Here is a 13,048-nt window from a genome sequence, read left to right on the forward strand (position 1 = left end):
CGCTGTGTCCTCCCTAGTACGCATGCAGTGTCTGCGGTGTGTCGCCGCTGGTGAGTCTGCCGTCACTATGTTAGCGGCTCGTGCTCAGGAGCCAGATGACGCGTCCCTGCTCCCATGCGTGTGCTGTGTGACTTGACGACTGGCCTGCCCACAACGTCATAGTTAGCAGATGGTGCATGCTTCATTCGGGGAGATGACTTATGTGGAAGTTAGTGAGAGCAGGCATTTAAAAACTAGCACTCAGAGAGGGGAGACACTATTTTCCCTCCCTGAAGAACCCACATGTGGGATCACTTATTTCCCTGGTGAAACGCGCGTCGGCGGATGCTGGGGGAACCTCCCTTCTCTGGGACACTGATGCCTGTCATTTTCTAGAAGCACTAGGCACTTTTCTGATTGGTATGTATGGAAAATTATGCTGAGACATTTTCCCTTTGACCTGACCATCTGCTTTTCTGCACCAGGCACTTTATAAAAAGAATACACATGAGGGATGGGATGCTCACCCTATATATAATAACCCCTTCAGTGGATGTTTATTCTTTTTGAAATAAGTCATTCTTATACTTTATCCTTAAGCCTAATGCATGATTGTGATCCTTAATATATCTACCAGATTAGTGTTTTCTGTGCCACATTACTATACTGTATGTCATCAATTTTGTCAGACATTAGTGTCCCCTCATGTTTTGTATGTCACATTTACTGTTTTTTTAAGTGTGTGCCATCACTTTTTTGCATACAAAATAAAAAATATCTAAACACATATAACTCCTGTTCTCCTGTTTGAATATTACAGCTTTGTAGAAGATTAAAGTTGCATCAAAGAAAGCGAATTATTGCTATATGGGCATGCCAATTATATACAGATGCAATTGTAATTTTTTTTCCCAGGGTTTATATAAAATGTGACAGTAAAACAAAATGTGGCATGTTTCATTGAGTACTGCTTTATGAAATTATTGTAGCCTAATGGTATTGATATAGAATGTCTATTGGTCAAACCCTTAAAGTCAGTATCTGGGCTTAAAAGATTAAATATTCTCAATATCAGATCCGTGGGGGTTCAATACCTTAAGCCCCCACCAATCAGTTATTAGCTCCCGAGGTGACCGGATGTAAATGTTGAATATGTTCAGTGTGTGTTGGCTCAGATCAGCTCCTAATCATATTAATAGGATCTGATCTATAGTACCCAGCAGTCGCCGCTACACATTAAACAGAGATGTTCAGGCCAATTAACTTTTGACATCCGACCACTGCCGAAGCTAATGATGGCAAAATGGTGGAAGTGTCGGTGTTCAACAACCAGTGGCCTAATATTTTATGCTGAGACAAAACAATTAAATAGGTGCCAAAGAGTATCCTTACAGTGTCCCCTATATGCTTGAGTCTTTGGAGAACACTTGATCTAGAAAGCTGGTTAACAACCGATGCTGACATTTCATTTCTTGCATTAGTTTCTAATCTGTTTTTTAGATCAGTAGTAAAACAATATAATCTTAAAACTCTATAGCAAAAATTGCTATTAATAAATAGTTAACACAATCCTTTTTTATTAAAAAAAAATCATAAATATAAATAAATCATCCAAAATCATGGGCAGCTCATTGAGAATCCACCTGCTGTCACAAGAAATGGACAGACAAGAAGATGGAAGCGGTTTTATTTTTTATTTGCACTGAATGTGAAATGGTGACAGACATTAACAGGTTTATTACAGGCGGTAATACAAAAACATATTACATTCTTATTACATTGTAACTGAAATAGCAAAACGGTCCAATAACACAGTATTGAACGCCCATGTTATATACAAACCAGTAATCCAAGAGTAAACACAACCACTGAAAAAGCTTACAAATGGCATGACATTGTTAAGAAGTTTTTTCACAGTGTTTCCCTCCTTATAACATAAATCTATTGCTACATTTGAATCTGTGGAGAAAATGAGATTGTAGAATACATCGTCTATAATCCCAGATAGGTGCTGAGCCAAACTGGTACAAATATTTATGGCATCCAATCACTATCACTTTTCAATTTGTCTTTAACAGTTAAGTCTCTAGGTAACTGCATTACATTAGATTTCAGGTGCACTATTTTTTATCACCTCTATTTTACTAGGCAAATTATTTAGATAAGATATTGTGACAGTGTCCCCTACTTGTGTGCATATAGCTTATTTATATTCCAGACCTTCACCTGGAGCTAGCCAAAAACATATAGCTGTAAATATGTGGCTACTAGACCATGCATGTCCCTACACACTGTTTTTAGTGACAATTCTCACATTAAAGCACAACTACAGCACTTTTTTTTTTTTTTTTTTGCTGCTATCGCTCTCATCTAAAAGAACAAAAAAGAAAAAAAAAAACAACAAAAGGTCACAAAATAACAATATCGTTATTGGTATTTGAAGAAGACGGCACCGAAACGTGCGTGCGTCGGGGTTGGGCGTCACACACCAGGATTTGTGCTCCAACTATACTCTGGTAAATCTCCTCATTCATCAGTAGTTACTTTGTGCCTATTACTGGCTCTTTATAATTCCATATGACTATCTAGTATATGGCTACCAATTATACTATGGAGCATTTTCCTCTTACACATTATACCTGCAACCTCATGTGGTTAGTATATAATTTATTATAGTCACATACTAATGATAATTCCGATTGGTGTATGCTACACATTTATTTGGGTAATAATTTTGTGTTATCACCACTGCTGCATATTAAGGCAGCAATTAGGTGTATATATTGTGGTTTAATATAAGGTTACTCCTTCATAGCACGTGACTCTTTATTTCCCTTTGCTGTTTAGTCAGTTTTGTACATATTCTTATTTATTTTTGCAAAAAAAAACCCCTTCCCTCTTTTTGTGACGCCCTTCTTTTTCCAGCCAATGTTTTTGAGTTTTTTTTAAATATTTAAATATCTAATATATGCTTTTTTATCGAATACCAATAAATATATTGTTATTTTGTGACCTTTTGTTCATTTTTTTCTTTTTTGGTTTTGTATGACTTTTTTCTGAATAGTCCTATTGGTCCTATATACCCCCACACCCATGATTATGATTGAATTATAAATTACAGTTTTATTTATTCTGTGGGTGTTGGTCTGGGTTGTGTTCTCTAACAAATTGGTGATTACCGCGCTCATCTGTGTAGCAGTTTGTGAACAGCCGGACCTCTCCAGTGTTTGATAGAGCGAGCCAGGGGTCACTGTTCAATACAAGTCTATGAGAGCCTCGTTCTGGCTCTCATAGACTTGTATCGACAACTTGTGATCATTACCTTTGAGTTCTGGAAGTCAGAATTGTGATCAAAAGATGGAGCCATAGGACTGGTGTGGCTCTTATAAAAGGTGAAGCCGCTAGTGGGTAAGTATAATTCTAGGGTCAGTGATCCAGATTAGGATCACCACTCCAGAGGTGTAAAAACAATCGCTGGAGTATTGCTTTAAGTTAGTGGCAGGTCTGGGTATAAGAATTCTTTATATACCCAGCTTCCTGGCTAAGTTTTTGTTAGTGGTAATAAAATAACTAATATTGTGCTGTTCAAAAAGGGGAATGATATTAGCTGGATCTGTGGTATGTGGATATAGTAATAATTAAAATTATATTTATTATTACTGTTAAATCAACATTACTATTCCTTCCTAAAATGAGATTTGCAATAGTATTTGAGTAGAATAATCAATTAATGGGTAAAATTGAAGAATGGGAGTATATATGACTTCAGAGGATTATAACTAGGGAGGATCGAATACTTCATTTATTCGGCTTTGCGAATATTTTTCGAATACCTCGCTGCTACTCGACTATTCGATGCACAATGTAAGTCTATGGGAATTCCGAATAGTTCCGAATAGTTGTTATTCGGGTTTCCCATAGACTTAAATTGCACATCGAATATTCGCGAATAGTCAAATAGCGGCGAGGTATTCGGAAAATATTCGTGAAGCCGAATAATCGAAGTATTCGATCATCCCTAATTATAACATCCCTCACTAAAGGCAATGGGGTGTTATTACTTGGTCTGCAGACCACCTAGGTGAGAATTTGAGATCACAGACTGGCGCCCACCAGACGAAACGTAAAACTGTGTCACCTTTAATAACAATATATGTAAAAAATATATAGAGGTTGTCTACCCTTTTGTCCTAAAACAGTATGGTCTTAGAAAATATATACTGACATCACCGTTGTGGCCAGTGGCTGGCTGTTGTGCTCACGTCAGGAAGATTGGCTCTATACAGTCTGTCCTATCTATGGATATTCTGTTCTGGTCAGACAAACATGTGAACACTTCAGCCAACCACTGGTGAACAATGCACTACCTCTGTTGCAAGATCAATCGTGGATTGTCAAGGGGCAAGGGGCTATATATTTTTTTAAACCATGCTTTAGAAATAAATGAAGAGGAACAACCACTTTAAGACTAATTAAATTATGATTTAATCTCTTTACTATGTTTAGATTCTTCTAATGCATCAACAATATTATTTTTTTTATTACAAAATAAAAATCATGCAAAAATACAAAACAATATTTGCTAAACCCTTAACGTGCTGTGGTGCTTGGCAGTAAAGTAGGATGTCTCTCCAGCACCGGCAATAAATGTATTTTTAATACATATTAACAATATAGTAATATTTAAATAAATATGATTAAACATAAGTTAAAAGCAAATACTAAATTATTGTAGTATAAGCTACATATTAATCTGGCTGAGTAGACTAAAAGTTTGAGTGCTCTTCATGCCGCCATTATATGACGGCAGTGTGTTATCCCACTGCATCATGTAGTTCCTCTCCGGTCATATGTAACCAAACCTAGATCACCAGAGAACCTAAAAGTCTATCGTTTTTGTTTGTTGAACCACAAGAGGCCAAAATGTTTCAGTGGCAAAACAAAGGATGTGTAAAATTGACCTTTGGTATAGGAATGCTATTCACCTAGGGTTAAAGGGAACTTGGCAGGATATTTATGTTGCCCGAACCATGAGCAGCATGAATTGGAAACGTGCTGTGTTTTTGTAGCCATGTTTGTTTTACTCTGAAATGCTGCAGCTCTTTCCAGCACAGTGGTACAGTAATATGTATATATTTGCTATTGGGTCATCATTAGTTATCATGAATTTGCAAAACAAATGTTTCACTAATGCCACGCTGAGTGTTTGATGAGTGTTTTACTTCCGTATTTGTAAGCCAAATCCAGGAATGGGTGAAGAATGCCGAAGTGGTGGCCGTGTTTGTATTATACTCGTCCTTAGATTGTTCCACTCCTGGATTTGGTTACAAATACTGATGTAAAGTACTGACCAAATACTCAACGCGTGCACGTGGCCTTAAGGGTGCTTTACACGAGACGATCTATCGTGCGACAGATCGTCGGGGTCACAGTTTTTGTGACGCACATCCGGCATCGCTTGCGACGTCGGGCTGTGTGACACCTCCGAGCGACGCAGTATCGCTCACAAATCGTGAGTCGTGTACTCATCGCTCGGTTTCATAATCTCGTTTAATTAAAATGGTGGCGGTTGCTCATCGTTTCCGGGGTAACACACGCCGCTCCGTGTGACACCACGGGAACAATGAACACAGCTTACCTCCGTCCCGCGGCACCCGCCGGCTATGCGGAAGGAAGGAGGTGAGCGGGATGTTTACGTCCAGCTCATCCCCGCCCCTCCGCTTCTATTGGCCGGCTCCTGTGTGACGTCGCTGTGACGCCGAACGTCCCTCTCCCTTCAGGAAGAGGATGTTCGCCGCCCACAGCGACGTCGCACAGCAGGTAAGTACGTGTGACGGGGTTAATGACTTTGTGCGCCACGGGCAACTAATTGCCCGTGACGCACAAACGACGGGGGCGGGTACGATCGATTGTGAAATTGCACGATAGATCGTACTGTGTAAAGCAGGCCTGATGTAAAATACTGACCAAATACTCAATTTGCTCAGTTTGCTAAGACCCATGAAAGGAAGCCTATCCACACTGATCAGTAAAGGTTTGTGTTTTGCTTTTTGACTTCCTATAAATGTCTAAACCTTAAGACCCACTTGGACAAGTCCTTAGCGCCAAGAAGGATAAGCGAGAGAGGACTTGAGCTGTCATGTATTTTCTTTAAATTATGCACCAAGCTTCCTCTAGGCCTTGAGTTATAAAGTTCAGTGTTGTTTAGTGGATCCAATTGTATAGATACAAAGTTACATCATACAGTGTAAAAAAACACACGCCCATCATGTTCATGGGAGGGATAAAGGGTATATGTACGACCAATCTGCCCTAAAGAGCAGGTTATTTCTTTCCTGATTTAAGAATGATTGACTGGAGCCTCCTGGGTGTTAATGATTTCTGTCTTATCTGGAAGGAACCTTTTCTTGGCCTTAATATATGTACATTAATCATGCATCAGTATTTCCAAAGAATGAATAGTATACAGAAAAGCCCTTCCTATACATCTAGTTGCTTCCAGTAAGTCTGTCAAGCCATTGTAAAAGTTAACTTTAGGATGCATTGAGCCAGAATTCTCACTTACTAACGAATAATGTTCTTTGTGTTTCTCTATGAACATTTTATTTACCATGGTAACCTGCAATTCGGATAACAACCCTTTGCAGATCCTGCTTGTCGATGTGACCCAGATGTTATGTCTGCATTTCATTATACAGTATATTCCAGGGTGGGTGTACATCAGGTCACAAGAGTAAGCCTACAATTATGCATTACTTGTTTTTACAGTCTATACTTTGATACAAAATATGATAAACCAGTTAATAAATGCATTCTGGTTCAGTAAGAATGTAATAACTAATGACTAGGCTGAAATATCCAAGTGCTAATGCTTCTATGTCGCTTTCAGTAACATAACATTATCGCAGCCTGCTTAGAATATACATTACATCTGCATTTGTATAGTAAGATCATGCCTTTAATATGTGTTGTCTCATAGAAACACAACACTCTTCCATATCATATCTATATACATCCATGCCAAAAATCATATTGGCAATAGTTGACCATGTAGCTCAGGTTCTGCTACTAAAGCACCACTGTTTAAGTGCCACGTTCTAAATAGCTTATATTGTATTATTCATTAATTTACACAAGTAGTAAAATAGGAGAGGAGGAGGGGTGTTCAGATCACCATGCATCCACTGGATACACAAATTATCGAACAGTTGCATGGATCTTCGGAGCTGGCATCCATGAACATTGAGATATCCGGCACTAGATAAAATTATTTTTCTTTATTGGAACTCCATAAAAAAAGTGATCTAAAAACACAGTTCTCTTGGGCTGGTTTGAGGTCCCTGTCTTATGCGTTTCGGACATGCCTCCTTACTGACAGACATTATCCATGAGTAAGGATGCATGTCCAAAACGTGTAAGGCCGCATGTCCGAAACGAGTAAGGCAGGGACTCTAATGAGTTCATGAGCACTGTTTTAATTTTTATATCACATTTTTATGGCATTCCAATAAAGAAAAAATAATTTTATCAAGTGCCAGATCCCTCACTTTCCTTTTTTCATTTACACAAGTGCCTGAGCTAGGGGTGAGTGCAATTTGTTGGGTGTCAGTAAGAACTAAGGTTAATACATTTTGATACATTCAGCACTTGGTACAATAATTGACACACGAACATACAGTATAAAATATATCTCACATTATCCGAATATTTGGGAACGTTTGCACATGGAAAACCCTAGACAATAGGTTATATAAGTGCATAAAAGCTATACTTTTTATAGTAATTGCCTAGTAAGAGAGAGTAATGCTTGGACTAGAATAGGTAAGCAGCGACAAGAGTCCATTACAAACTATAAAACGAGATCAATCTTGTGGTATTATATACAACATATTTCCATCTTAAGCATAAAAAAGCACAAGTTCAATCTCTTCATGGTTTATGAAGTAAGCCCCTCATATTTCATGGACAGATCGATCCTGTTTCTTTATTCTACATGAAAATGATGTTCTTAACCAAATGCGGTTTGACGGAAGATGAAGAGGTCCCTGGCACAGATGAGATTGGATAATATGTCATTGAGATGTCAATGCACTAATGCAAATGTGCTGGATACATTGACACAATGCAGATCGTCAGCTATTGCAGAATGGTCAGAGTTCATCCAGGGTCTTCAATTTTACAAAAAGAAGTTAAGTAAACAGTCTGTAAACAAGAATATATTTACATATATCATGAGACAGTTATATTACATATACATTACAAGATGCAGAAGAAATACTGAAGACACGTGCAATGTCTCGTGTGTAAATGTAGCTTAGTCTTGATTGAAGCCGATATTAAGAGAATTATTGCCTGGCATACACGTTTTCTGAAAAAAAAAAAGGGGATTTAGTTGTTAATTTAGATCACAAAAGCCAAAATTAAAAGTAGTTAAAGAGATGGTTCACTACTCAGCATTAGGGGCCACATTCCTGTAAAACTGATAGGGAAGGTTTTTTCAAATACCTTGATCAGCTATATCTGCCCCTGAGCGGTGCTACTGCGGTCCGTTCATGCCCATGAAGTGACCTCCGGGCTCCGTGACCTCTGAGATCCGGTGATGTCTGGCAACTTACAGTTGACCAGACATCACCGAGGCGGCCTCAGTGTTTTTGAGTGACTGGGCTGTCAGCAGCATTTCACGGCTCATCACAGACCAGCATGTCGCATGTGCTCTCCTTCACTGCAGAGCGCCACAAGCAGGAGCAATGCTGGACTGTAACAAGCAGTGAAACTCCACCCACAGCTCAGTCACTCAGGAAGACTAGGGCCGGTTGTGGTGGTGTCAGGTCAACTGGAAGTTGACATGACATTACCGGATTTTAGAGGTCACGGAGCTCGGGGGAGTCACTTCATGGGGATGAGCGGACCCCAGTAGCACCGCTCAGAGGCAGAAATGGCTGAACAAGGTATTTAGAAAAAGCCGTACCTATCAGTTTTACAGAGATGTGGCCACTATTGCAGAGTAGTGATCCACCTCTTTAAAGAATGTCTCTAGTTTCCTGACGTTCTCACCTCTATGATATTCTGGATTCACATTTTCATAAATCGGAAATACGGGATTATCTTGCTCGTTTCGCAGTTTTCTTGCTCTTAAGACATCTCTAATGCACTGATGCAAGTAAACATATTGACACTATAAAATAAGAAAAAAGGAAATTCTTTAAATATTGTATTAATTATATTTATGTATATATAATTATATATATTATATACATATAATTATGTAATAGATTTAAAACACTGTGCCTGAGACATTGATTAGAAAATTACCTGAAATGGCACATCTGGTTTATGGTATCATTTTCTGAAACTGGGATTGTACAGAAAAATCTATTCCTATCCTTGGCCTATTTAACAGGGACTTATTTGCTTTCAATTACAAGTAGGCACCAGACATTTTAGGGTTGATTTAATCAAAGCTTTTCCGCTGGAAAAATTGGGGTAAAAATGTAAAAAAATATTAGCAACACAGAGGTGCAGAGAATTTTTGCACCCTTTTGTTTTCAATCGGATCCGTTGAAATAGGTGGAGCTGGGGAGGACCTGGGGCAGCAGCGGGTGTAGTCACACCCACCCAACCAATTCATCAAAAGTGCCAGTGTTTTGTATTGTAGAAATGCAAGTTCAGTCCTTGTAGTATTGCTGGTGTACTACATGGAGGTGCCTCTTAATAAATTTAGTGTGTGCACGCCAGTTGTGATGAATCGTCCGCCATGTCATTTAAGATCAGATGCCCTCACCCAAGCGCAGATCCCTTTCTAATGAAATATAGATGCAGATCACAAACTGTCAACACTTAACTCTTCACCGCATGAGGATACTACAAAGAATTCTATAAAGTGAAAGACAGCAGGGAACCATACATAGCACAAATTCTCTTAACCTTTGGAAGTGGTTTTCACTGTATAAGTAAGTAGAACATAGTTACATAGTTACTTAGGTTGAAAAAAGACCTAGGTCCATCTAGTTCAACCTTCCTCCAACAGATTTGCTCACGAAGTCATTTATAACCAACAATGTTGTGTGTACTGAGGAAATCTGTCATCTGTCATTAAACTGTCATCCAGCCCCTTTTTAAAAACTGTTATAGTGTCTGCCATTACTACAACAAAGTGTAGATATAAGGTACCCATACATAATCCATGCTAAATCTGCATATAGCAATTATATATTTTGTACGATAGTGTCCCAACTCTACCAACATCTATAGAAAAGCATTACGCTATCTGATTTCAATATTACCATTCTTTTTTTAGGGGAATTAAACTGAACATATTTGGCTTTTTCCACATTCTTTATGGGGAACAGCCATGAATGGGGATATGCTTGAGATATATAGCTGTACAGCCATTTGAATGCCAGCTCTCTAATGTGTATAGATTATCCTATAGTATTGTGTCGCCCCAGGGTTGCTGATCCTCTTCAGGGACGCCACAGGGCTTCTTCAATATGGCAACAGGTACTGTTAGTTTTGTATATGTCGTGACACCACTCATGGCTTGCGGTCAGGGATGTGTATGTCCGCCGTTGCAGGGTTTATGAGCGTCTGGGGCTGATGGGGGTCTGCAGCCGGATGATGTAGCCTCACGTGAGTGAGGAAGGCCCCAGGGGCTTGGGTGAGCAGGATAGCGGGTCCCGGACTAATTCAGGCTCAGTCCAAAAAGTTTTTCAACTGCTTTTTACTCACTTCAGTTGTTATGGTGAGCTGACCCAGGCGATGCTGCGATAAACCAGGTAGAACCAAGGCTCCTTCGGGCCAGATTGAGGGTAACCTATTAGCTCGCCTTCCTAGCACTTCTTTATTCGGATAACCCCTGACTTGAAGTACCATGGCGATCTATCCAGGGAGTCGCAACTGCCTTTTCTTCCCTGTGTTTGGCCCGTTTGCCGGCAGCGTAGACCAATAGAGATGGCTTCAGGTTCTGTTTCCTTATATGTCCCTGCGTTGCTGCTGAGGCTCGGACTCTGAGAAGTTGGTGAGGTACTTGTAGTTCCCCTCACCAACAGATTTAGCAGATAGTTAAACTGGAGTCTGCTTTAGGGACCTGTTCCCTGTGCGTGCCTAGTCACCCGGAGCTCCGTACTCTAACTACCCAGTGACTGTTCTCCCCCACCAACGGTTACTACCCTGGTGCAGGGCCTGACTAGTGGCCACACACGTATCCCCTAGCGACCGCCGCTCACCACTACCAGACTGGCTCGCTCCACTCCTTTCCTGACAACCTCTGCAATTTAGCTCCCAGCCCCTCTGCTACACCCCTTGACAAGAGTTGAAAGATAGCCCCCTCTGGAGACTACCCAAGGGTCCCATCTAATGGTGTGGGAGAACTGGTTGCTATGTGTCTGTGCGTACACACCTCATTCTGGCCCTTAGGAGTACCTGGAAGTACTGTCCCAGCATGGGTGACTGTACTGTACTCAGTGGCGCCTGACCGGGTCAGGGACGCCACAGTATGACTAAGGACTGCTTTTAATCACCGTCCGAAACATGTAAGGTGTTTCATGCACTTTGCTCCATCCTTCTGCTTTTTATATGTTTTTTCTAAATAATCTTGAATATTTTAAACGATGGATTTCTGGTGCTGGATCCAACCTTCCCTTTGACTACCACAGCCATTTGAATGCCAGCTATCTAATGTGTATAGCGTATCCTATGGTAGTAGAATCCCATATGTGCCTGAAATTCCCATAACAATTAATTCAACATCTATTTAAACAATCATAAAATTAATTGGGCAGTAACGAGGCTTAGTTTCCCATACAGAACGTATTTGTGGTTATCTGCTTTAAAGTACATGAAGAAATGTTTGTTACAACAGTGTGAAGCCTCTAGTATATGGTCAGCTTTATTCCCTTATATATCCACATTATTGGTGTACAGACTTCACAGCTCCCTTGGCGATAAAGCAGGAGGCTCATTAATTCTCCCTTCATGTCGAGAAAGCAAGTGATAGATTGGAAATGGGTTAACTATTTAGATAGAATAGTGGCATCCATGCTGGTAAATAAAAAGCTTTGGCTTTCTATCATCTGATTCCATCTCTGGTAGGAAACTGACAAGTATTTATAACCAGAGATAGGACAACTACACAGAAAAAGCGAGAGAACACTAGAAAAGCTGCAATGCGAAATCCATTATACATTTATGTAGACATACGTTTTTATTGAACATGCATGCGTTTCATTGAAAACTTCCAAAAACAGATGTTTCAAGATCTGTCCTTCTCTTTGTAAAAGCTACATTGAAGGAACACAGATCACAAGGAAATGGGGAATGAAAACAACCAAACACAAATACATACATCTACATACAGTTTACTCACTGAAGCAATGTAAAATAGTCAGTGTACAGCTCCAAATAACTCATCACACAGCCATTAATGGTCTAAACTGCTGGCAACAAAAGTGAGTACACCCCTTAGTGAAAAATGGCTGCATTGTGTCCAAAGTTCCAATATTTTGTGTGGCCACTATTATTTTCAAGCACTGCCTTTTTTCTCTTGGGTATGGAGTTTACTTGAGCTTCACAAGAGCCACTGGAATCCTCTTCCACTGCTCCAGGACAAGCTCAACAAAGCTGGTGGATGTTAGAGAGCTTGCGCTCCTCCACCTTCAGTTTGAAGATGCCTCACAGATGCGCAATTGAGTTTAGGTCTGGAGACATACTTGGCCAGTCCAGCATCTTTACACACCATTTCTTTAGCAAGGTAGTGGTCGTCTTGTAAGTGTGTTTGAGGTCATTATCATATTGGAATTTTTTCCTGCGGAGGGGATCATGCTCTGCTTCAGTAGGTCACAGTACATGTTGGCATTCATGGTTCCTTCATTGAACTATAGCTCCCGTAGCCGGCAGCACTCATGCAGCCCAAAGCATGACACTCCCACCACCATGCTTGACTGTAAGCAAGACACACTTGTCTTTGTACTCATCACCTGGTTGCCACCACACACGCTTGACACCATCTGAACCAAATAAGATTATCTTGGTCTCATCAGACCACAGGATATGATTTCAGTAATTGAGGTCC

The 13,048-nt window shown here is 40.0% G+C and overlaps 1 protein-coding gene across 2 annotated transcripts in view; it reads right to left on the minus strand.

Annotated features, from left to right (window-relative positions):
* Nucleotides 1–1,648: 1,648 nt before the first annotated feature.
* Nucleotides 1,649–13,048, minus strand: part of PTPRB (protein tyrosine phosphatase receptor type B) — a 177,564-nt gene continuing 166,164 nt past the window's right edge. For both annotated transcript variants that reach the window (XM_075344888.1, XM_075344889.1), the window contains 2 exons: nucleotides 9,034–9,154; nucleotides 1,649–8,347 (listed from right to left, as the gene is read on the minus strand). In XM_075344888.1, coding sequence (XP_075201003.1) covers nucleotides 8,325–8,347; nucleotides 9,034–9,154 — 144 coding nt within the window. In that variant the 3' untranslated portion in view covers nucleotides 1,649–8,324. The remainder of the gene's footprint in view (nucleotides 8,348–9,033; nucleotides 9,155–13,048) is intronic.

This window comes from Anomaloglossus baeobatrachus, chromosome 4 (assembly GCF_048569485.1).
Source record: "Anomaloglossus baeobatrachus isolate aAnoBae1 chromosome 4, aAnoBae1.hap1, whole genome shotgun sequence".
Lineage (NCBI taxonomy): Eukaryota > Metazoa > Chordata > Amphibia > Anura > Aromobatidae > Anomaloglossus > Anomaloglossus baeobatrachus.